The 27,730-nt window shown below is 36.8% G+C and overlaps 1 protein-coding gene across 1 annotated transcript in view; it reads right to left on the bottom strand.

The window, feature by feature from the left end:
* ZNF407 (zinc finger protein 407) overlaps positions 1-27,730 on the bottom strand; it is a 457,556-nt gene that overhangs the window by 271,730 nt on the left and 158,096 nt on the right. The window contains exon 4 of the mRNA XM_025365390.1: positions 14,498-14,572. Within this exon, the coding sequence (XP_025221175.1) occupies positions 14,498-14,572 (75 nt within the window). The remainder of the gene's footprint in view (positions 1-14,497; positions 14,573-27,730) is intronic.

The following is a 27,730-nucleotide window of genomic DNA, read 5'->3' as shown; positions in this document are numbered from 1 at the left end:
TTTCTTCATAATAAATGGAAAATATTTCATCTTTGTTTTGTTGGAATATTTTTATACTATTTGTATAATATTCTCCAGAAAAGTCTTGTTTTATACTTTATATACCAACAAATGCTAACAGTAACGATACCATAATTGAAAGAAAAAAAGGAAAAGTCTGTAACTTCTGAAAATTGCATATTAGAAAAGTTTGACAGTAATAAGCTGAAGACTGAAAACAAGCATTTTCTTGTTCATTTAAACAAATATATTCAGACTTATCTATTTTTTATACATTCTCTTTCATCAAAAAACATCCTAAAAGGGGAGGAAATTTAACTTTCATAAATGTATTAGGTTGCACATAATTTGCCACCAATTACTAAAATTAAAAGTGCTGAGAAGTTATTAAGCATCGTATACAATTCTACCAAAAGATCTCTCATGAGAAAGCATAGCTTTACCAAAGAACTATGAAATCATAGTTCGTTTGTACCAAAAATGGTGAAGTTATGAAGTTATATTACAAAATATGGAGACACAGACCATTTTTTAATTGCCAAAAATTTGATAACCTAGGTTATCTAGGGCAATTCTCTCTGAAACTTTTACATCCGTGAAATTTAAAGGTTCTCTTAAAATCCAAAACTGTATGATTCTGTTATTCTGCAATAAGCTACGTAGCGTTAGGACAAATTAAATAAAGTAAGCCAATGACACTTGCAAGGCATATGAACAGAGGCCTTTAAAAAGCCCAGTAGAATAGACCTTCCCTCATAAAAGCTGGTCAAGTAGTATTTCTTGGGAAAAAAAAAAAAAATTATGTGACCCCTTTAGAACCTCAGTGATTCTATAAATATAAGATCATTAATAAAGCTACAAATTATGCCACTAAAGAGAAAAAGGAACTCCACAGCCTGTCTTGAGGACCTCATTACTGGGTAACATCAACCTAAGGCACCAAAATGAAGACAATGCAGATGATGGAGCTGGCTGGAAGAATACACATGTGAAGGCGCTGACAGCACGCAAACGGTGGCGAGGCAAGGCGGGTCAGCCAGATCTCCCAGGCTTCTGCCACTGTTCTCACAAGGAGGGAAAACAGCCTTAAAGCAGAGCTCAGTGAAAACCAAACACCAGAGGCTTCGGAGAGAAACTTCTCTGGACTCAACGTCACACCTGGCAGCTGGCAACTTTCTACCAAAATGTCTCCATTTCCTAAGACAGCGCTAATCAACATTTCTTTCTCAGATGGTGGCAGCTTGATGAAGTCCTGGTTAACAGGTGAGGGGCAAGTCAGCTGGCTGAAAGCCTGGCGGTAGCTCTCCCTCCATGAGAGACACCCCATTTGAGAAGGCTTGCTCTCCTCTACAAAGAGCACGCGCTGACTCATGGCCTTCTCCTCTAAGAAGGTCTTTCCTCCCAGGAAAACGCTTCCTGACAACACGGTCAGTTGATGTTCCCTCTTCTGCCAACTGCAAGTTATAGGAAGAAACATACTTCCTAAAATAAAATGTCCAAATCCAACTCTTCTCATCATAGTAATGAGCTGAATAGCTGCTCAAATTATTTCGCCACTGTTATTTCAGATAAAATCTTACAATAAACACTAACAATTTTCTAACAAATTACATTTTTGCTGAAAGTCACACTTTACATTCATAACATCCAACAAGAAACAAACTTTTCTCCTTTACTGAATGGGGTAGTTTTTGTACTAAAGGACTAAATAAAAATTTCAAAAATCCCTTTTTCTTTGTTTACACGTCAAGCATATGGTGTGGATCTTATTTATGAATGTGGGAAATCATGATCATGCCTCAAGTCACAAAGCTACCTTATTTATTCATTTAGTAATAAACACTTATTCATTTAGTAATAAACACTTGTGACTTTAACACCAAACCTGAAAACTAGAAATATTACACTCCAGACATCGATTTATGCCAAACTTGTATTTCTAGCTAACAATGATTATATCCAAAATACTTTTTATTATTTATCTTCACCAACTCCAGCAGTTGGATTCTTTTGACATAACTGTTTTGTTTTTAATCGCTTCTTCAGATATTCTAGAAACATACAATGAGTAAAGAAAAATTAATAAAACAATACTGAGATTCACACTGTGGGTTCTCTCACTAGTTAAGAACTCTGTCACAGTGGTCTCTGAACACGCCCGTTCAAAATAATCTACAGAAATTTAAGTTTCATGTCTTAGGAATAGACAATGTTACGGATGTTAAATCTACAGAAGTCAATAGCAAATAAATAAGAGAAGAGAGCTGCGTATATAAAAGATATTTTCTTTAATCTGACGAAGTGCCTCATAGATTCTGTGAGATGTGGAGAAACTGCTCCACAATTGACATGGTCTTTGTGACCCTCTTCCAGCTTCGACCATAGCAGCTTGGCTTTTATTGATTTCACACAGTTATGTTCCATGTAAGTTTTAAAGTTGTTTTTTGTTTCAGCTAAGGAAAAAGAGTTAATGCTAAGAAAACCAACAATAAAGAAATTAGTTTGAAAATAAAGAAGAAGAATATTTTCATATTCTTTTGAACACACTGAAACTTTGAAATATGCTCATATATTGTCATTATTATAAGTATTAATTTTAAAAATAAGCATTGGGGTCATGCCATTAATTAAAATTTCTCCTGATGTTCAATATTTTATCATATTAACAATATAATTTTTTCAAAGGCAAAAGGCATAAATTTTAGAAGACTTGTTATCCAGAAATAAGTCTGCCACTATCTAGTTGCCAAAAATATATGGCATACCCATATTGCATAATCATAAACAGGAAAAGAGAAAAAGGCATTCTAAACACTGCAATGCACAGTGACAATGAAAGGAGAAATTATTGTTTTAATTAACTTCAAAGAAAATTTGGGTCTAATTTAAATAAACACTTTCATCTACATGTTCTGCTGAATCTGCTGTTTCCCATAATCCTTTGCTCTGTGTGATTAGCATGAAAAAACGAAGCAAAGATTATTTAGACCTTCACAATTAAAAATGCCTTGGATGTCTTTTTTAAAAATTAGTACCTTTAGAATGATAAAATTCCATACTTAAACAGTATGATTGTTTTTGTATTTTAGAACTATAAAATCACATTAGTTTCACCAAAATCTGCCAACCAAGGAGGGGAAACGTTGTCCTCAGCATCACAGACAACATTCATTCTAAGTACGATGAACTTGAGAGTGACTCGGTAAGTAGCAGTGCCATATAAAGTTCCATAGAACTACGCAAGGTGCAATACTACTGGGACTGTGTATCATAAATTAGACAGGCTGAGTAAAAGACCATCATGAAAAAGAAAAATCTCAATGAAGATTTTAGTATCCTAAATCCAGTAGTACTTACTGAATGTGAATCCCCTTCTTCAACACACAGACAGGAAAGAGAAGCTGAGACCAGCCCTCAAGAAATTAACCATCTAGTCTGGAGACAGGACAAACGCCTTTTTAAAAGGAAGGCAAAATAGAATGGTGCTAAAGCAGCATTCTAAGTGGTAAGATGTGACTATTTGGAATGGAATCTAGGAAAGGCACCACAGAATGAGAAAAAATCTGAGCCTTGAAAATAAAGTACAGGGAGCCATGGCTTTCTGAACGGCAGTGAGTGAAAATACTGACGGTGTCGATAAATTCATGTCAGGTTCACCAAAAGCTGATACATTTCACCAGGGTGACACTGCTTCTCATCTCACTTTGACCAGCCTTCTTCCACGATAGGCTTACTGCCCAATGCTATGTCTAGGAAATCATTATTCACAAAACAATAAAAACCTGGATTAAATTAAATCTCAATGGAAAGGGTTATTTCCCTGAAAAGCAGATCTTTATATAGACATCATATACTAGAAACATTTCTATATAAAATTAGTTTGACTCATATGAAATTAACAATATTTGACCGTTTTTAGCATAGTAAATGTCAAGTTCATAAGATTCAACCCGAGGAGATAGCAATATCTTAAAAATATCAAACAGTGCCTTAATGCTCTCGAAAGGAGTAACGGAAATGACAGTCAGACATCTTGCAGAACCGGAGGATGACCACAAGATCAAGATGTCAAATAATGGGATTATCAATCATCTGCTTGTTTTCTCCTATGAGTACTAAGTGTGAGAAAACACCACAGTGTTAGTAGAGGATCCCTTTGTTCGAAGCTCACAATAGATCAATCATGCAAGTGGCCCTAGGACCAAGAACTGGGGGAAATCCTGTTGTAGAAATAACCTATGTAAATACTTCCTTTGTCCTATCATAGCACCATAGCATAATGAAACAAAAATATCTTGTTTCTCATAAAAATGATCAAATTGCTTTGATGCAACTTGACAAAAATTACTTCAGATAGATTCTGTTTCCTGAAAATTCCTCACGAAAAATTTTAATTTGGACTTTTATAAGCAACTACCAAGACATCATAAAGAACTGCTCACAAAAAGTCAGTACTGTATAATGAAACTGTATCGAAGTTAGTAATTAGGCATAACTGAAGACTGCAGTGAACATATAGGCCTTTGTTCTCTTTAATTCTGGCAATGACTGGGAGTTAAAGATAAGAGCTTAAGGCATATTTTAGTCAAAGTCCAGCTGTATAAGCCCCAGTGTTCTAAAAGTAATTTAAGTGAAATAAAAGAAATAATGGCCAAAAATATTCTAGATGCCAACTGAAGAAAAACACCTAAATTCTTAAAAACTTAAAAAAGGCAGATATTCTTGTACCCCAAATCTGAGTGAACTACTAGACTAAATGATAGCAGAAAAGAAAAATCCTTTAAAAATTAATTTATCACAGCAGACAACAATGTATTATTACACACAAGGGCAACTGGAAGGTTCATACTACAAAAGGTATAGTCCAATATCTCTACAGAATTCGGTTTTATCTTATTTCTATATAAGAGGCAAGAGAATGAAATAATTGCCATTTTAGTAAAGACTATAAGGGTACTAACCATATATCTCTGGCCTAATAACTCACTGAACTGGTACTGAATAACATAATTATAATGTATGCAGTATTATTACAGTATTTTGGTTTCTTTTTGGGGAGATGGAAGGAATAAGATAAAGGTATTTCTAATCTAAACACATATTAACATATGTATTACCTTTTATTCTCTAATGTTCCATAGGAACGTGATGAAAAAGACAATCAATTAAAGATATAGTAAACAAGAAAAGGACTCACAGGAGACAGCAGCCAGGGCGTCAGACTGGGACTTGAAATAAAGACATGATCTGGACCAGCAACCACGAGAGGTGGGATGTTATATGAGTGTATTGGAGAACAGGTAGAACAAAAGTACAGAGGAAAAAAAAAAACAACACAGATACAAAGGTAAGGGAAAGATTTTAACAGAATAAAACAGGATTAAAAGGGTTATTTGCAGGCTGGTCGGCAATATGAAATTGAAGAGGAAGAAACTAAATTAGTGACTGGGGAAGAGAAGAGACCAGGCAGTAGGCAGTAAACCAGGAAAAAGGAGGTGGAGTTCCAGGACGAATGCCACAGAAACATTGTGAATCCACCAGCCCAGGCTCCTTCCCTGGGCTCTGCACTCCACGATGTCAGAGTTACAGTTCCAAGGAGTTCTCAGCTTTCTCTTACAGACAGAGGAAAAGACGACTGGCACAGTAGCCATGGCCTGTTCAGCTGGATTTCAACTCAGTTCCCAGGTTCATCCTGACATGCCCATATTCTCCTCTCCACTAAACCCCCTTCTGCCAATAAAATACCCTCACTGGTGAGCATTTCCTAAAACAACGCACACAAGTCTGCAATCTTAGTTCTTTACCTCAGACCGCTCTCCCCAACCCTGTGCGCAAGACCACTCAGCTCAAGGCACCCCGGAACAAAACACACCAAGCTCTCCCACCCGTTCCAGGCAACCTGAAATGTGCTCTCTGGTGGAACTGCTCTAACCACCTTTCACATACCCTTCGAGAGGGGCTTTCCGAACCACTCATCCTAAAGCAGCGCCTCTCCCAGACACTCCCTGGAACAGCACCCTCAGTCTACACCTGCGAAAATTATCTTTTGCGTATGTCTGGCCTCTCTCTCCTGACCTGTGACACCAACCCCAAGATTAAAGTCCGTGAGAACAGAGGCTGTGTCATCTTCAAACACTGTAGATCGCTTAAGTCTTACAACCGAGTAGTAAATGTTTATTGAGAGAATAAACAGGTGAACAAACAAGATGCCCCATTATCATTCACCCTCACGAAAACCCTTAAGCACAAATAATAGTTCTATTTGTCACATATTATAAATAACTATATGATAATCAATATTTCCTAAAGAATAAAATCATATTATATTCAAATTTATTAATAAAATAATATTTTATTTATTTTATATATTCATATTTTATATTTACTTTAGAAATAAAATAATATCCAGGATACACAGAAACTTCCTAGATTAAAATTAAGGAGTGAATCTTAGAAGCACCAAGAAACAAAAACTACTTTCTGTGACATACACAACTAACACTTAAAAACTCACTACCTCTATCATGATAATTTCTACTAAAGTAGTAAACTGTGGTGGTGGTTTTTTTTTTTTTCCAAGACAACCAAGATATACTGAAAGAAACAGTATTTTTTATACAGCTAGAGAGCAAGGACCCTGGTATAAAAGGAAAGGAATCCTCTTCTTTCCTCGGGAGTACTTATTAACCGGGTCTGCTCAGCAAACTTGAGAAGCAAGCGTGTTTTTAAATAAATAATTCTGAGAAGTAAAAAGCACCACTGGAGCACTACACAGAAGCGCACAGCGGTTTCCCGCACCACAGCACGCACAATGAAAATATACCTAATCACAGGGATGCACGATGCTCAATACAATGCCCCCAAAACCAAATGGCTGAAGATACATGCACTTCCAGAAAAATACTGGTTTTACTCAAACACAATTTCTATTGCAAAACTGCCCTTGAATTACTGAGCTTTGATTTATGGAAGGTTTTAAAAATATATTGCTGAAATAAAATGGGACTTCCCATAAGGAAAAAATAAATAAAACTGGAAATAACAGTAGTAAATAAAATGCATTCCTTTAAGGCCATCCTGCTCACTAGAGATGGATCACAATTTTGGCCATGAGCTTCCCAGCAGTAAACATAAAGAGGAAAACTCAATCATATACATGATTTGCTAGTATCAAAGGCCAACAGAGTGTTAGAGAAAAGTACAACTTTCTCTGGAATAAAGACCAGAGAGAAATGATTCCTCTGAGTCTTAAAAGAAAGTTGTATTTCCATGAACAGCCTCCTAAATACTGTCTTTACAATAAATATATAACTTTTATAAGGTTACTTCTTAAAACAGTCTTAAATTTAAGTCATTGTCATAACTGTGCTAAATCAGCATAGTCAATTTATAGAAAGAAGAAAACGAAACAAGGCAGTGAAGAAAAGCAGTTCTCTAGCAATGGAAATAACTGAAAGCTAAAACTGAAAGTACATTAAGAAATGAATTGAAGAAATAAGTAATCATGACATCAAAGTCAATTAACTGACAAACACATGAAATCCAGATATTTTATGTCGCATTTGACTGTGTAACTGAGGCAGGAATGCCAGTAACATTGCTTCCTAAGAGCTGAGGAACCCAACGAAGAGAGAAGCTTGAAGAGAGGGCTCTCTACCCCGCAGAGGAGCCATAAGTATCTGCTGCAATCCTGAGATTCTGTAGCACAGATGCTGACTTTTGTTAACTGTTACCTGCAAAACTTATAAAGCAGAAGTTATAAAATATTATTGCTAGTAATAACACATTGGTGACGAAGCAACCACAGATCATCTACATTACCCACAGAATTACCCATAGAATTTAGAAATGCTTCCCAATCCCAGCAAGATGACTTTGGTGGGATACGAGGGCATATCTCCTATCTCCACATGTGCCTTAGTAAATTGCTGGTTTATCAGCAAACACAGTACAAGAGAAATTCTCTAAAAATAAACACTTTGGCTTTAGATGAATTGATAAGACTTCTAGCTATCTTCCCATGTAAAACAAATTTACCTAGCAGGACTATCACACTATTAAATCTTACTTTTACAGCTGGGCATGGTGGCTCACACCTGTAATCCCTGCACTTTGGGTGGCCGAGGCAGGTGGATCACCTGAGGTGACGAGTTCAAGACCAGTCGGCCAACATGATGAAACCCCGTCTCTACTAAAAATACAAAAAATGAGCCGGGTGTGGTGGTGGGCGCATGTAATCCCAGCTACTCAGTAGCCTAAGGCAGGAGAATCACTTGAACCCAGGAGGTGGAGGTCGCAGTGAGCCAAGATCACACCACTGCATTCCAGCCTGGGCAACAAGAGAGAAACTCTGTCTCCAAAAAACAAAAAAATCCTACTTTTTTACAATAAAACCAGGTCATGTGATCATAGATACTATTTATATTTAACGGTTTACAGGTTAAGAGATGGGAAAAATGAAAACCCAAAAAGAGTTCCCAGCTCATGTAAAAGCAGTACGTCATCAAAATATAACCCCCTTCCCCACTCAACAAAATAAGCAAGCCAGAATGGAAAGAACTGACATGTTTTCCTCCACTTTAGCCCAACAGAATTATTCCTTGTGTAAATAATTTTTAAGGTGGAGAGAAGCCCATAAACATTTTATTTTTCCTAAATTGGCCCTCATGGGAAAAACAAAAGAAAAAGAAAAAATATTCCTAACTATGGACAGAAAAGAAGAAATAAGGGAAAGACTAATAAGTAGTGGGTAAAGGGGAGAAGCCTGAAGCCTCGACACACAGGTGACTGAAAAGTTTTACAAAAAATATTCCAGAAGGAACCCATGAAGAACATATCAGTGAGAAGACACTATCACAACACATTCATTAGAATAAATCACCCATTTCAATGATAAAACAGTGTTTACCTTATAGAAATTCACTATGGAGTCATAGAGGAAAACTGTTTTCCGTTTAATAAAATAAAATATATGCAGCAAGAACAACTTAGAAGTTATTTCTTTAAAGTGGAAAAGAGTGACAACTGTGACTTAGGAGATAAATCATATATGATAAACAGAATATCTTCTAATAGGAAAAAATTTAATCTGTTCCCCAATAAGTTCCTCACGGTTTGCATAAACGCATGGTTTTTCTCATAGAACAGCATCTAAGCTTCTAAACAACTCTGTGAAGCATCACTCACAACTGCACACACTATGTGTGTGCCATGTGAGTGTTATGTGAGTGCCGTGTGTGCCACGTATGTGTCGTGTGTGTGACATGTGACGTGTGTGACATGACATATATGTGCCATGTGAGTGACGTGTGTGCCATGTGTGCCATATGCAAGTCATGTGAGTGACAAGTGCATGCCATGTACATGCGTTGTATGCCATGTGGGTGACATGTGGCATGTGCCATGTGCATGACATGAGTGACAAGTGTGTGACATGTGATGTGTGCCGTGTCATGTGACGTGTGTGTGGTGTGTGCCATGAGTGACGTGCAGGCCATGTGTGTGACATGACGCGTGTGCCATGTGACATGTGTGTGCCATGTGTGTGACATGTGTGGCATATGACGTGACATGTGCCGTGTGGCATGTGACATGCGTGCAATGTGAGTGACGTGTGACATGTACGTGCCATGTGTGACATGTGATGTGCGTGCAGTGACATGCGTGCCACGTGGCATGTGTGCCATGTGGCATGTGCATGCCATGTGAGTGACATGTGCATACCATGTACATGCTGTGTGCACCGTGTGACATGTATGTGCCATGTGAGTGCCATGTATGTGCCGTGTGTGACATGTGGCATGTGTGTCATGTGCATGGCGTGCCGTGTGCCATGTTTTACATGCCATGTGCGCCATGTGGGTGTTCCGTGTGTGCCATGTAAGTGACGTGTATGCCATGTATTGCCATGTGACGTGACGTGACATGTCACATATGCATGCCATGTGAGTGATGTGTGTGCCGTGTGTGCCATATGCATGCCATGTGAGTGACGTGCATGCCATGTGCATTCCGTGTATGCCATGTGGGTGACATGTGAGTGACATGTGCATGCCAGGTGCATGCGCTTTTCCGCGGGTGCTGCTGTTTCAGATATTTTCATGTTTCATAAAAAAAGGTGATGCTCCTGTTTAAGCTGGAAAAATAGAAAGCAATGATGCTTTTATACCACTTCAACTTATAAATATCCAAGTTTTTGAGAAAATAGAGAAAAAGGAGCCAAGAGTCTCCAAAAGACCTGCACAATGCCATGTCCTATTATAGTGGCTTCAAAGAAATCAGAACAAGCATCAGGGCTCCGGGACATCTCCCCACAATTACAGTAGGTGGAGTAAAGATTCGACTCATCAGTAAGATCAATGTTGCTGCTAAAAGAGAGACAGCTAACCCCAAATCCCAAATGTATCATAAAAGGGGAGAGGCCAGCACAAATTTCAGGGCTCAGTAATCTGGAGAACCTCAGAGAAAATCTTAGCCTAAGCAAAAATACTAACAAGCCTTGAGCCAAACCCAGTAGTCCGAACACACCCAACAGCTATGCTAACAACAGTGCACTGAGGGTAGGAAACTTCACAGACGCCAACAAAAATGGCTGCACTGGAAGAAATAAGTAAGGTTCTGATCTGAATATTCACCAGTAAAAACACAAGTACTTTTCCTGGGTTATGAAATTATTTAACGCTTATACTTTATGATACACTCATCTAATTTAAAATTCTTCTTTGGTAGTTTTCTGAGTTTATCAGCCTTCTTGAGACACTGCCTGTGGAGATATGTCCTGACAGCATCTCTGACACCACAAAAGCAACGGATCAGATGCAAAACTCTACACGAATCATTTCCCTGTCCTCCTATTTACAGTCATTCAAAGCCCAGCTGATTTCCAGCACTGAACGACTAATACCATCCACTTCCATTGTAATTGCACCTGGCTTTCACAGAAGATATACTTAGTATGGCTGTTCCAATTGTGATAATTGTAGATAAGCTCGTTTTCTAGATCACTATTAGTGAATTCAAAGAGTCATAAAGATGCTTTGGCTTCCTTATACCACAAAGAGAATTACTCATTTAAAATAGGGAATACTTTCAAATGAACTCGCAAGTTAACTGGAGTTTATTATTTTAGAATGTGATTTGAATGTGGTTATATGTAATTGTTTGAATTTAAGTGTGTAGGATTTCAGAAATACTGGAGGATACTACACTAAAATAATTTAATGCAGATGTAGGAACAAAACAGTATAATCTTACACAAGCCATCACTCAGGTGTTCACAGAGTCTCAAAGAAAATATTTGAAATAATTTAGTTTTCTGTTTCTAAGGACAGTCATGCTGACAAAATTTATTGGATCATCAAACTTTATAGTACAAGCATATGGATTTGTTTTTAATAAATTATAATTTTTGCATATATCAGTCAAAGCACAAGGCCTAAATACTTGCAAACAAAATGCATTATTAATTTAATTGTCACAGCCTATTTAGCTAACTTCTATTACTATTTGCTATAATATGCAATGCATTAGAGTGGAGAATCAAATTCAAAACATTTTTAAAAACTGATTATATTGTCCTGGAGAAATTAAAATACAGCAAGCTTGCAAAAGTATAACCAAGGCTTTAATGCTTTAAATAGGTAAGAAAAATGTTTAACTTAATTTAGAGAACGGTTGTGCCCAGACTGATGGTTCAGCATGCTGACGAAGGGTTTGCTTCCTAAAACCACCAGAAGGCAGGCAGGAAATGGAAACGAGGAGACTGGCATTGCTGGCTCTAGATTACACCACTGAAATCTTGATTTGCTCTAGCTACAGGTGTCTACTGGAAAATTATACTACTGCTGGGGCCCTGGCATTCCCGTGTAGTATTTCTCTGTAACGGGAAACAGTGCCATATAAGCAGACGTCAAAAACAAGAAGTCCTCTCAAGGAATTTTTACAAGGAAAAACAATTCAATAAAAGATGTCTGGTTTAGAAGAGTGTTGCTGCTTGGAGTACTTAAAAGGTACCGATCCACATGGTGGGTGTGCTTTCCCATTTGAGATTCATTTCTTGATGAGAGGACAAACACAGTGTCAGTACCTGAGAAGAACTTACCATGTGCCAGAGGGGAGGAATCCAATCTTTCTCCTGCCTCAGTTTTAATCTCCCTTTATGTATTCAGGACAGAAATAAATATTAAATAAAAGAAAAAAAAGTATCCTGGAATGTAACGAAAAGGGTAAATAAATAGATAAATTTTTGGTTCTCAAATTTATAATATATAGGGTATGTCTAGTATTTTAAGGTGTTTAATACATGAACATATATACATACACACACATATATGGGGAGATCAATTTTTCCCTGTGAAACAATATGAACAATTCTTCAATTTTTAAAAAACTTCTAAGTAAAAACCAAAATGACATAGTTAAATTAAAAATGTATACTATTTAAAAATACAGTTGGGAATATTTTCTTTTTACTACTTACACAATCTCGACTGCTTTCATTCAAATTTATTTTGAAATCAGAGTCAGAAAAGTAACACTTCCATCCTTTATTATTTATGAGATATTGAATAAATTATTGTATTTTCTAGGCTCAGTCCTTAGATCTATATAACTGGAATAATAATGAACTGCTAATAAGGTCAAAGAAGGATTAATTGAGATAATGCATGTGAAAGCAATGAAAACATAGCAATTACAAATATGTTCTGTTTCTACATACTTAAACAACACTTATGAAACATAACTTTGACATGTCCCAAATTATTCTTTTAAAAATATAGCATCCTTTTAAATTTCAAGAATAATCCATCCCTGACACATTCAATGCATGTATTTTGGCTGCAATTATTAAATACAATGTTACAAAGAAAGATACGGGAAATCGGGAAATCGGCTGGGCATGGTGGCTCAAGGTTGTAATCCCAGCACTTTGCGAGGCGGAGGTAGGCTGATCACGAGGTCAGGATATTGAGACCATCCTGGCCAACACGGTGAAACCCCGTCTCTACTAAAAATACAAAAAATTAGCCAGACGCGGTGGCAGGCGCCTGTAGTCCCAGCTACTTGGGAGGCTGAGGCAGGAGAATGGTGTGAACCCGGGAGGTGGAGCTTGCAGTGAGCCAACATGCGCCACTGCACTCCAGCCTGGGTGACAGAGTGAGACTCCATCTCAAACCAAAAGAAAGAAAGGAAAGAAAGGAAAGAGAGAAGGAAAGGAAGGAAGGAAAGGAAGGAAGAGGGAAGGAAGAGGGAAGGGAAGGAAGAGGGAAGGAAGAGGGAAGGAAGAGAGAAAGAAGAGGGAAGGAAGAGGGGAGGGGAGGGGAGGGAAGGGAAGGGAAGGGAAGGGAAGGGAAGGGAAGGGAAGGGAAGGGAAGGGAAGGGAAGGGAAGGGAAGGGGGAGGCAGGGAAAGAAAGAAAGAGAGAGAAAGAAAGAGAGAGAGAGAGAGAGAGAGAAAGAGAGAAAGAGGAAATCAAACATATGGGTGCAAAGAAGACATCCCAAGATTCAAAAATTTTGACTCAGTAGCAGTCTGTGCCCATACTACTATACTAAAGAAAACAATACGCCTGACAGAAAGGTCAACTTAAATTCCCATAAACAGAGAAAATACTGCTAAGAGCATTTTATATTTTTAAAAAGACTATTAAACATTTACAAATATGACTGAAGACCTCAGGCTTCAGAGTAACTGAAAAAAATGCACCACTATTGACCTTTGAAAACAGTATTTAAAAAACTAAAATTTCTGAGGGTATCTGTAGAATTTTGGATCCTACCTTGGAGAAACTGAGGGGGGCTGAAAATCTATCCTGACTTTAAGAAAACTGCCAGTGCTCACGTTAGTTTTGAGTGAGCTGCACGTTTTAAAGATTTAAAATATCAGAAGTAGCCATGTTCACCTGGTAGCTGACACTGCTATATTTCAGTTCACCTAATATAATTAAGTCTATGTGATGAAGCTAATTATGATACAGTAGCAAGAAAAAAGAAAACCTGGCAGTTGATGACATAGTAATTGTAGTGTTATTTTTCATGACATGGCAACTGTAGTATTATTTGGGGGATGACACAAGATGTATTTCTTTTTAATATCAGCAATCTTTAAGTCTACAGTAAGAATTCAAAACTGTTATTTTAAAACCTCAAAATAAGAATATATAATAAAACAAAGTTGAGTTTTACACATTTGTTTTAGCACACTCAAATGCATTTTCAGAAGGTAATTCCCTCCAATTTAATTCTTCCAGTATTTCAAGGTTGTTTCACAAATTCAAAGTCCTCCAAATGCTTTCAACTACTTCTAGACTCAAGTTTTAATTAAAATATGTTAAATTTTTGTGAAACGATGGCATAAAATATGATATTCCACAAAAGAGTACCACAAATAGAAACATGATGAACTGACGTGAAAAAAAATTCTAGAAGTCATGTCATTAAATAAAGCCTAAAATAAAAATCAAATTGTATTTTTCAATGAAAAAAAAAAAAGAAAATTACCTTTCTTTTGGGGTGCCAACTCCATGCTTGCCTAGTAAATGAGTATTTAAGTGCTTCTTCATCACAAAAGCAACCCTAAAAAATAAATAAAGGTAATTATAAAAGTAAAACTTGACTCTCCGCAAGAAATCTGTACAAAAAGTACTTAAGAATTACATATATATGCAAACATAGCATAAAAAGCATATTACAGTGGCACTCTTGCTACACCAAAGCTTGCATACAGATTAAATATATTGTAGGACTTCAAAAGAAGTCTACATCTAAATTGACTGGTTCATTTTCGTCTTGGATACCCTAACAGTGAGCAAAAGAGCACAATGATTGTAGTTCTTCAATCCCTGTCTTCACTTCCAGGTGGTAAGAAGGATGAAGCAATACCTCAGTATAACATGCACAGCCCCGAGGTCATCACACACTTCAATCAGGAAATGAGTTTGAGAAAATGTCATTTTATTAAATATTTAAAGGACCATAAAAGAGAAAAAGAATGGCTTTCATGGAGCTTCCTTAAAAACATGGTAATAACTTGAAGAGAGGTTTTTAAAAATAATACAAATATTTACTGTATCTATAGCACAAAAAAAATTGTATTGAAGTATCTAGATATCAATAACTAAAACAAACAAAAAGTATTACCTGACATACTATCTTATTTTATACACAAATCAGCTTACTTAATTCAATTTTGTTGACATAAATATGAACTGGACAGGAATCAGCAGTACATGAATGCCATTCTACCCCTGAACACAGTGCAGGATCAATTTAATTACATCATGTGATTATTTAAAACAATTTAGATCAGAAACATTCAGAAGCATCAAAACTAAAACGGCTCTCTATAAGCAGAAAGAAAATTTACTGTTGTAACTTTCAGCGTAAAAGGGCTTGCAAACATTTTTGTTAATTATGTATTACAGCTGTCCTTCATAAAGTTAATTACTAATAGCTGAAAGGCAACAGAATCTATTTGCATATGTACATGAAAGACATGACATATGCAAAAATATGATTTTAATTAGCATTCTATGATATGAAGGGCTACAAATCAAATTGGCATGTTATAAGATTCTCAACATTAAACACTGAATTCATCTGGACATGTTTGCACAAATGAGCAACGTAAGACTGTAAAGTACTGTATCCTTGCAGAAAAGACTTGTGACAAAAGCCAAAAGCAAAACGACTTCTAAAAAAATGCTTCTTTTCTTTTGATGTCTAATTTATTTTGTTTAATTTCATATAATATTACAGAATCTCAGGTTTAAGGCCAAATGACCATGACTTTTTTATCCAAATAATGCTTATATGCACTGAAAATAACAATCATTCTACTTAAATATTAGGTAATAACAACTACGGTCAATACACACTTTACAACTATAAATAACTGGTACCAACATCAATCACTAAAATGGAATTATCACATATTTAAAAACTGTGATAATATTAAAAGCTGAGCAAAAAAAAAAGTACAAAAATTCTGTATTTGTTTCTGCTTGATTTTGACAAAATAACATTTTTCATTCCTTAAAAAAGAACACAGTAATAATAAGTGAATTTAAGTCATAACTTCCCTACTGTCCTCCATTGTCCTATAATTAAAAAAACATAAAGCTAATAGCAAAGAGCAAAGGTTAAAAACCCAAAGCTGCAATGCACAGCTTATTCACATGACCAAGTATAACTGAAGAGATCTGAACTTAGAATCCATAGTGCAGTTTTTAAGAGAAAACAAAATTATTAATTAAAATACTTAGGTTTTAAGAATTGAAGCAAAAATATTACATGGCACAGGGAAAGAAACTAGAGTAAATAGGGAGAAAAAGCTTTTGCCTGATATAATGTCCTAACGCGTGCCGAATGTCTCCAGTGCTGAGTATTTAGTAAAATGATAATTTTTATTATAATGGAGAAAAACGGAAAAAGTTTTAATACTGTAACACAGCTCAATTGTATTCAAATGCAAAATATTTATTCAACCAACACTGGACTTAAAAAGAGGTACTAATTCTTTAAATTTGGCTTAAAGTATAAATAATGTAAAAGCCTCAAAATCATCCTCAGTTAAAAAAAAATATATAAGCCAAGCACGACCAGCATTAAATTACTGACCCATATGCACATAATATTGACAGCCATATGTGGTTACTGAATGTAGGCTACTCCTACACTAACACTGTAACATTATTGTTTTAAAATTTTTAACATAACTTTCAAAAATATATATACATAATCTAGATACCACCAGAAATAAAACAGAAATGATGGCAAATCTGAAAGCTAGCCAATTGACATGGCTTGCTCCCCATAAACCCTCATTCTTTCATACCTTCACTCCCTGTTTCATCACATTTACTGATCACTTACTATGTGCTAGCTGTGAAGGGGTCCTGCACCTATGAGAAAACCAGACCGTTCAAGTCATGCCTTCCCGGAGCATTCTCAACAACCTGTGGTTTATCAACAGGATGCACTGACACTAAGCTTGAGCCACTCCTCTGTGGACAGTGCTAGTCATTCACACATGCATTTAATTTACATATTTATTAATTAAAGATCTACCATTATGCAAGAACAGTTCTTGGCAGCTGTGATGCACAGGTGACTAAAACAAATAAAAGTCCCTGCCCTCAAAAAATGTACAGCCTAGTGAGAGACACAGACAACAAGAAAACAAACAAACAAAAAAAAAAAAACCAGTAAAATATGTATCATATTAAGCAGTGTCAAGTGGTTGGAGAATAAATCAGAGAACAAGGATCTTAAAATGTCAGCAAGGGGTTGAAATTCTACATTTGGGTGGCTCAGGAATGAGACCTGTGAGTGAAGAGGATGAAGGCAGGCGGCCTGCCAAGGAATAAGGACCAGCAACCCCAGCAGGAGAGAGCACAATCACAGACCTCTGAAGGCAGAGTCTCAATTCGTTCTCACAGCAGTGACGTGGGAGCATAAACCCGGGGGCTGGTAAGTGGGGAGGAGGACAGTCCCATCCAGGGAGGTTAGAAAAAAGAGGGCGGGTGAGAATGGCAACAATGAAGGCCACAAGAGCCTCAGTTTTTATTCTGAGTGAGAAGAAAAGCCATCTCAGGCATCTGAACAGAGGAGTCACTTGTCCAACTTACTTTTGCTTTTTTTTTTTATTTTTTAAAAATAGCTCACTGTAATCTCAAAATCCAGGGCTCAAGGGATCCTCACACCTTAGCTTTCCCAGTAGCTGGGACTAAAGCCATGTGCCACCAGGCCTGGCTAATTAAACTTTTTTTGTAGAGACAGGGGTCTCACTATGTTGCCCAAGCCCAAGTTGGACTCAAACTCCAGGTCTCAAGGAATCCTCCTGCCTGGAAGTCCCAAAGTCCTGGGATTACAGGTGTGAGCCACCACACCTAGCCTCAACTTTCATTTCAATAGCACTCCTGTCTGTTCTGAGTGGATGTGTGTGCGTGTGTGTGTGTGTGTGTGTGTGTGGGGTGAGAGAGAGAGAAAGAGAGAGACCAACAGTCTCTTGGAATAATCCAGGCAAAGATGACAGTGATAGTGACCTGGACAAAGGCTAGCAGTGAAGACGTGGTCAGATTTGGGATATATATTTGTAATCAGAGCTAACCAAATTTCTATATGGGTTGGACATAGAGTCTGAAAGAGAAATCAAAGAAATGATCCATTTTTGGCTCAAGAGAAATCGAGCTGTTTTGAAAGAGATCAGTCTGGGACATGCTCATCAGGAAGTCTACTGAACAACCAAGAGGCCTGTGGAACAGGAGGTCAACTCCACTGCTCGAGGCCAAGACCCACGCTAGAACTGCTGTTGCTCAAGTCATCCATTTGCAAGCATCTAATCATCTGAAGGAATACCTTTAAATAAAAAATAATAATGTTTTTAAAATATTGATTGACTTGCAATCAATGTAAATGCCTAATACAGTACAACTTATTTTGGTGTAAAAAGAGCAATGCAGTAGTAATGCCTACATTCCAGTTTAAAAAAAAAAAATCTCTTATTTTAACACTATTTCATAATAAATTCTTGTACACTATACACCATATAATAAAGACCTGTTTCTTCAGTCCATTAGGTTTATCACTATAACATTATTTCAATTTGAGAGTCATGGGAGATGATGTAACTCATCCACTAAAGTACATACAGCTCAGCTGACCCTTGAATAACATGAGTCTGAATGGCCCAAGTCCACTTCTACTACGATCTTCTTCCACCTCTGCCACCCTTGACACAGTAAGGCCAACCTCCCTCCTACTCCTCAGCCCACTTAATGTGATGATCAAAAGGATGAAGTCCTTCATGATGAGCCACTGCCACTTAAAGAATACTAAATATACACATTTTCTTCCTTATGATTATCTTAACGTTTCCTTTAACTTATTTTATTGTAAGAATACAGCATATAATACATATACAGAATGTGTTAATCTATGGTTCCTCTTATTGGTAAGGCTTCTGATCGACAGCAGGCTATTAGTAGTTATGTTTTTGAGGAGTCAAAACCTACACTTGGATTTTTTACTGCATGGGGGTTTGGCTGCGTTTCTCTTGTGCCAAACAGGTTCCTATGGTTGACTATTCTTCAGGATGACAACACAAATGTTACCAAAAAGTAGGGGTATGGGGAATTTTCAAATAAGTTTGGATAACACTAGGTTTAAAAAGTTAAGTTCTGGCCAGGCGCGGTGGCTCACACCTGTAATCCTATCACTTTGCGAGGCCGAGGCAGGAGGATACAAGGTCAGGAGATCGAGACCATCCTGACTAATACAGTGAAACCCTGTCTCTATTAAAAATACAAAAACTTAGCCCGGCATGGTGGTGGGCACCTGTAGTCCTAGCTACTCTGGAGGCTGAGGCAGGAGAATGGTGTGAACCCGGGAGGCAGAGCTTGCAGCGAGTCGAGATCACGCCACCGCACTACTGCACTCCAGCCTGGGTGACAGAGCGAGACTCCATCTCCAAAAAAAAAAAAAAAAAAAAAGTTGTGTTCTATAGACTTCTCAGTCATGTATGTGCTGTTTAGCATGGTGAAATGGAAAGAAATAGGAGATCTGCATAATATTTTCTAACCTTATCGGACCACTAAATATTTCTGTCATAGAAAACATCTACTAGAACTGTGTCTTCAGGAAACAATTTAGAAACTGCTTACATTACTCAGTCAGGGCTTCTACAACAAAATACCTTAGACTGGGTAAGTTATAAAGAACAGACATTTACTGCTTACAGTTCTGGAGGCTGGAAGGTCCAAGATCAAAGTACCAGGAGATTCAGAGTGTAATGAGGGCCTGTTCCTCACAGGGCGTCTTCTATGTGTCCACACAAGGCAGAAGAGGCAAACAGGTTCCCTTAAGCCTTTCTTGTAAGGACACTAATCCCATTCACGAAAGCTCTGCTCTCCCAAAATCAGCTCCCAAAGGCCCCAACTCTTAATACTATTGCACTGGGCATTAGGTATTGATATGGTTTGCATCTGCGTTCCCACCCTAAGCTCATGTTGAATTGCAATCCCCAATGTTAAAGGTGGGGCCTGGTGGGTGGTGGTTGGTCATGGAGGCAGATTTCTAATGAGTGGTTTAGCGTCAGCCTCTTGGTACCGTCCTCGCGACAGTGAGAGCTCGCAAGATCTGGTTGTTTAAAAGTGTGTAACACCTCCGTCCTCTCTCTCTTGCTCCTGCTCCAGCAATGTGAGACATGTCACCCTGCTGTCACTTTCTGCCATAACTGTAAGTTCCTGGAGGTCTCCCTGGAAGCCAAGCAGCTGCCAGGACGATGCTTCCTCTACAACCTGCAGAACCAGGAGCCAATTAAACCTCCTTTCTTTATAAATTACTCAGTGTCAGGTATTTCTTTATAGCAATGTAACAACAGCCTAATACAGGTATAAACGTGAATTTTGGAGAGACACAAGCATTCAGAGCATGGTAAAGTTGGTGTCGAGTATGAGGACTGGTTTTGAACTTCTGATTCAAATATAAGAAACTATAAGAAAAATATATATGGGAACTGACAAATATCTGAGAAACTATGTGATAATGTCTATTTAGATTACTACATACTTGCAGTTGATATCATCAGATATTTAGCTACAAAGTACTGATTCAGTCCAAGAACCAGTCACGAATAATTTAAATAACCATTTTATGGCTAGCTATGTAACACAGTTAAACTATGAACTAAACATTGTATTCAACTTACGGTTGTGTCAGGATACTCTCACAAACACTGTTCTGACCTGAGCAGCAAAAGATGGGTGTGAAGGGTAGAGTGGAATAGATAATACTGACATGGGAAAAATAGGTAAAGAAAACTAATAATAATACAAGTAGAAACCTTCCAGCAACAATCCTAGCAGGCAGAAAGGATAAATAATTATTTTACAAATGATAAACAACTTCATATCTAATTTTATGTTTACAGTTTATCCTTTTATCTATCACACTTTTATTTTTTAATTGTGAACTGTTCTTTTTCTTAGCTTCTTTCTTGAAAAAAAGTTAAGACTTGGAAAAGTTGAAAAGGCAATATATGAAATACTTGTACCCTTTCCAGACCAGTTCATCATTAACGTTTTGGGACGCCTGCTTACTTGCTCTCTCTCTCACTAGGAATGTATTAATATGTACTTTTTCTTTAAGTCATCTTAAAGTAAGTTACTGAGATGATACTTTTCCCCTAAAACTTCAGCATACAACTCCAAAGAAAGACATTTTTCTACCTATTGTGGATCAAGATCACACTCAAGAAAATACTGATTCAGTAATATCTACTACATAGTCTATCAGACACACTCACTGTGTTTCGTTATGTCTCCTTGGTCTCTTTTCATCTGCAACTACCCTCATTTTCTTTATTTGTATAGTGACAAAAATTCTGAGCAACCTAACTTACAATAATCTCCCACATATGGTATGTCTGATTGTTTCCTCATGATTTGATTCAGTTTAAACATTTTTTGCAAGAACATCGCCTATGTATGTTGGGTACTTCCAATAACATAGCATCAGGATAAAAGTAATGTCAGGTTCACACCCCTTTAGTCATGCTAAACTTGATTATTTGTTTAAGGTAGTAATCTCAAAGTTTCTTCAATATAAATACTTACTTGCCCTTTGTAATTAAGTAATCTGTAGGTGACATTTTGACTTTCTGTGAGTATCCTGTTCACTAACAATCTTCTCCCAATGGGATAGGTGCCCATTAATGAATCTTGCCTAACTTGATTATTCTGAAAGCTACAAAATAGCAGTGTTCTATCATTCCTTCTATTTTAGTTAGCTAGCATTCTTTGATAGAGAAACTTAACCATTTTCCCCCATCTTTCTGTGACATACTCTCTCACCCTCACTTTCTTTCTAAAGTACTTTATCTGGACTCCTGGATTTTATATCATATTTTATAATGTGTTACCGTAAATACGTCTTGTAGTTCTCAAGTTTTCCCAAAATTGGCCACTGGAAACTCTTTAAAGTTGGCTACTCTGTTTTTTGACATCACTTCTCTTACTGTTGGTTTCTTCCTTATTTTCTAACACAACCAGCCTTCCAGGTTGTGGAAGCTGGAAGTGGAGCCCAACAATCACTGTCCATGCTCCGGACCTGCAATCAGTCCTGGTTTCTTACAGTAAGTAGTGGTGTTTATACAGCGAGACCTGGGTGCTAGCTCTGACCACTGCTACAGGAGTATCACGGAGTCTAAGCCCTTTCAATCCACAAAGCTAGGAAATAAATGAACACCCAAACAAACACATACCTGGTGGGTACGGAAGGAAATATACACAGAGGATTTCAACTGTAATGGCCACGTTTGGTAAATGAGCACTCACTGCAACAATCGGTATATCTTTTTATTATTCTAAAATGTGTTATAATAAATTTTCAGGTGGTACAAATACATTACTGTAAATGAATCACATTTTAGCTTTTGCAGGACAGCATTCTATTCAAACAATTATTCTCATAAAACTTTAGTGTAAAGGTACTACTTACTACTTATTTAAGCTTTCTAATAACTTGGCTTCTACTGATAGTTCCAAAACACTTCTGATTACTTCCTCTTTCATACTATTGTCAATACTCGTTCCTCATCTTACCCTCTAAGGGTGATATATTTGTTCATATACATTCATATTTCAAAGGTATAATTCATTTCCTGGGCTTCAAGCATAACCTCCTTGTGGGTGACACTAAAATATATATTTCCACCCATGGCCTTTCCAGGACATTTTTTCTTGTCTGCATTGACAATACTGTAAAGCATGTCCAACACTCAGTCATGATTGTTCCACGCTAATGATCTCCTGCAGAATTTATGAATTATATCAATTGTACCACCTTCCCGATTTGGTAATCTTACACTCATGTTCATACATCATCAATTGTTTCTTCATAGTTTTTTGGAACCAAGACTTTCCTTTTTCTATTTTAAATAAACTAGTTCAAACCATTATGTCTGAGTACCACAGCTACAAGGCACTCTCCCATACAATTCACTCCATATACCCCAATGACGCGCCTTCATATAAATATGCTCACGTCACGCCTCAGCTCAAAAACCTGTCATAATTCCCTTCTGAACTGGATAAGCACCAAATCTTAAGCAAACAAACAATAGTCTTCAAAAGTTATTCAGAATCATGTATTCTAACTGCTGAAATATGCACTCTAAAAATAATATGAAATAAAAGATAAAAAGCTACAATCCAACTGAAAAGTGAGAGCAACCTAAAAGTTCAATAGCAACGGCACAATCATGGTATAATATTATGCATCAACTGAAAATACAGAAAGCTGCTCTTGATAGCTTAGATTTTAAAAGGACAAAAAATACTACATACAACAAACCCTATGTATGTTTATTCTTGTATTCTGATATATACATGAACAAACATACATGAAAAGAAGCAAACACCAACCAAGTTCAATCTGACACGGGATTTAGATTTAGATGATTTATAGGGTTGTTTTTCTATAAGTAAAATTTGTCATTTAAAAAAGCAACAAATAATATATTGCTTACAGTCAGATGTACAGTTTATACAAGAGTTTTATATGTCTCCTCAAAGGCTGCCCAAGAGTGTACAAGTATGCAGTCTGGGCATAATCAGATCGCCCTGAGACAGGAGGAAATTGGGGCTCAGAGAAGATAAGTGACTTTGACTTTTTCAAGAAAATGGGGCAAAGAAGCTGAAAATGGAAAAGTAGAATTCATGCCTGGTGACCTTTATACTGAAGTCTCTCCACCACTCCATACTTCCTGCCTAATGAAAGATTACAGCCTCATAGAAAATAAGAAAAATGAAACTACTACTGAAACAAAACTGTTGAAAAATAAAACCACTATATTACTTTCCTAAATGAATATGAATTATCCAAGCTAATGAATGACAAATCTAGTAACTGATATAAGCATGGAGATTTTTTTTTTAAGATTTGCTGGGATTAAGTATACCCAATATTTTTAAAAGAAAATATTTATCATATGATGAAGAGAGAAACTAAAAATTAATGACCTATAAAACAAGTCAGACAAAAATAAATACCACACAATCAGTTATCAAGAATAATTATGCTTAAAAATAAAGATGATCAGTTCTAAAAGAACAGCCAATTGAGATGGATTGCATCAGTTTAACTGCAAACAAAATCAAAATAAATATATTTTACTTTTAAAGTGTCAGAAACCTGGGGCATACTATAATTTGTTGTTAACATGTTAAATATGTCACATAATATAAAATAAAACCAAAATTAATTATTAAATACCTCACTTTTATAACATATAAGGTGAAACATATTATCTACATCCTAAATACGTTTGTAAGCAGGTTTGTATTATATTGTTTAATGAAGACTTCAGGAAAGAATTTTTCCCACCTACTTCTCTTACCTATTAATGAGCATGTTAAATAAACAATACAGAAAAACCTGCAGTTCAAAGGTATTCAAATCTGTCAGAAATTTATCTTATAAATAAAGGGGAAAAGCTATGATTATATGAGATTTGTTTACTCCAAAATTCAGAAGTTAACAGGTGTTAAATAACATTTAATAATTATATTTCTCAAACTCTTACCGAATCATTGATAGGCCAAAATAATCGTCTTTATTTCTCAAATATATTCTGACACAATTCCTTTTAATGTTATACCCCTTTTGGTTTTAATTACCATATGGAACCCACCATTTTCACATGTGAAATGTACCCTTGTATTTATATAAAGCAACTTGCTTCAAACACAAATTATCAATGTTCTAAAATTTAAAATATCTGAAAATTCTTTATAATTATTATTTTCCTGGATGACTCTGCCTGTCCTTGAAAATAAATGCTATTATATTTAATGAAAATCTCCATGAAGACACAAAAGTTAGAATTTTTTGCTTATTCATAAGAAACAAACTTTTCTTAAGTTTCGCACCTCTCCTGAGAATAGGCATTCTGCATACAGAAAAACTGCAGTAACCTTTTAGATATTATAAAATGCTAGCTACAACACACATAAATGTTCAAGAATCTGAACAGGTTATGTGATAAAACATATACACACCCTCCACACACATGCATACAAATACACACGTACCCACAATTTCCCGGAGCAAGTAAAGATATTCAGCAAGGTTGTACTGCTTTATTTCAAGGGTCAATTCCATTGCCAAAAAATGAGGGTCCACATGAAGATTTAACTATTAACATTCTAAGAACTGTAAATAATATAATAGTCCAAGACGGTAAGAGTACATTGTAGACTTCCAAATATTCACCAGATTCTTAATAATAAAAGTATTAAGGTTATTTTATTCTTGGTTTTTTTTGTTGGAAAGGAAGGAGACTGCCAAGCTCTGGGTTGTTCTGTAGCTTTTGTTTTTTGAGGTTTTCTTGAGAGAAGGGTTGGTTATTTTTTTGAGACAGGGACTCCCTCTGTCACCAGGCTGACTACAGTGGCACAATCATGGCTCACGGCAGCCTTCACCTTACAGACTCAAGTGATTCTCCCACCTCAGCCTCCTAAGTAGCTAATACTACAGGTGAGCACCACCACACACAGCTAATTTTTATTTTTTGTAGAGGCAGGGTCTCGCTGTGTTTCCCAAGCTGGTCTCAAACTACTGGACTCAACTGATCCTCCCAATTCACACTCCCAAAATGCTGGGATTACAGGCATAAGCCACCATTCCCAGCTTCCAAGTTCTGTTGTATGCCTCATGTGAACCAACTGATCTAACCCTCACCACATCTCATATTCCAGATGAAAAACCTGAGGTGCATAGCCATTAAGCCCCCAAAAACTGCGAGCTCCTAACTGGTAGAGTCAGAATGGGCCCCAGGCTGTCTCCTCAAAGCCCACAGACCACACTCACCACTCAACTGTCCTGTGTCTCTCTCCCTCTTATAAACTTTCAGTCACGTATAGGCCTGGTTTCAGATGTCAGCTGCACTATTTTTTAATTACAGACTCATTTTCCAACAACTAAGTAAATCAATGATTAAAGTGTATATTATTTTTGAGTTCCAGACACAGATAGTAGAAGTTCAGTGAAATATGCTGCAGTCTAGAGTTGAAAACCTGCATCTAGTCTAGGCGCTTGCATCCCACTTGCAAAAACTTGCATCTCGTCTAGGTCAACATGGCCTTGGTTAAGTTAATGCATGACATGTGAGACAAAATGAGATCATTAATGTCTGAATTGTTTTAAAAAATACAATGAATTTAGTAAACAACTATACTAGTGATAAACTATAAAATGGGAATTGCCATGACCAATTGAAATCCCCAGCAGGGGAATCAAAAACAAACTCTATGCGACATGTTTATGAATGGTTATATTGTACAAAGACAGTATGAGACAAAGAGGCACTTATCATAAGAGACACTCACTGGAAACTTTCAAAAAGAGCTCTGTGAAGAACTCTTTGCCTAGAGCTACTTCAACTCTTCCGAAGGAGGTAAAACAATTGTGGGGCCTTCTGTTCACGTAAGATAGTAACCTGAGAATGCAAAGTGCTAACACAGTCAACGGGAATTAAAATACACACCCAAATGTGTTTTGTACATGAAATCATCTGATGGTAGGCCATAAAAGAATATCGCTGAGGGTCAGGTCAAAGCCTGATGTCAAAGAAACTTGGGCTGCATGTGGGCCTTACCTATGAATGGATAACAACATTATCCCTCTTCCCTACGGTTGCTATAAAGATTCAATGAGATGAGGTAAGGCGAGGACTTACCGTAGTGCCTAGCACAGTAAGTCCTCTGGAATTGTTAGCCAACTTCACAGCGAAGATGATGATAATGATGACAATGATGACGATGACCATGACTAGGAAGAGGACCCCAGGGACAAGAGAAAGGATGGCACACAGAACACACACTGTAGTGCTGCACTGGCTGACAGGATTCTATAAATATCATTTTCATCCTTCCAGGATAAAAAAGGGCCATGCAAAGATTAAAAATAAATAGTGATGAAATTTAGCATATTAGTGAGAGAGCACCATGGCCAAAGAGGGTAATAAATGTTTAATGTGGATTATTGAAGATAAAACCCCAACTATAGTAGATACACATTACGGTATTACAAACCTCAATTTATAAATGAGAAAATTGAGGCCTACTGGAATATAGCAATGGTGTAAGAAAAATCTATCTGTCTATATACGGTATACAGAAGACTGGAGTAAAATTCCTAGGTATTTCAAGAAATTCAGTAAGTCTCAAAAAATGATTGTTATTAATAAATTAAGACTTTTCCTATCCAAGCATATAATTCTGGTATTGTCCTTATTGATTAAATGTGCAGGAGCTAAAACACATGAAGCTGTTCCTGTCAAGGAATAAAACACCAATCAACAAATCCACCAAAAAAGGGATTTCCACATTTACATGTAATTTGTCTTCAAATTTCTTCCCTGATAGTTTATGTAAATTGACACTACAATCACATGTAATGCAGCAGATGTCAATGAGGAAATGATGACCAAGCCCTGTTTCCAATCTTGTCTAAGAGGGATCTAGGAATAGCTGAGCCTAAAGTGACCAGTACTCCATACTTGACTGAACATCAGGGAGAAATGTTCTTGGGTAATGAAGGAGCTTGTAGGTGAGATGTGCCAACCTGTCCAACAGCTCTATTTCCAAGACTAGTGCAGGCACTCTGGCTTAAGAGCGATTTTAAAAAATAAGACTTCTTCATTTAATGCTTTAAAAATACTATTTGGCAAAG

This window comes from Theropithecus gelada, chromosome 18, assembly GCF_003255815.1.
Source record: "Theropithecus gelada isolate Dixy chromosome 18, Tgel_1.0, whole genome shotgun sequence".
Taxonomy (NCBI): Eukaryota; Metazoa; Chordata; class Mammalia; order Primates; family Cercopithecidae; genus Theropithecus; species Theropithecus gelada.
Note: the sequence above shows the minus strand (reverse complement) of the source record. Positions and strands in the feature narration are given on the sequence as shown.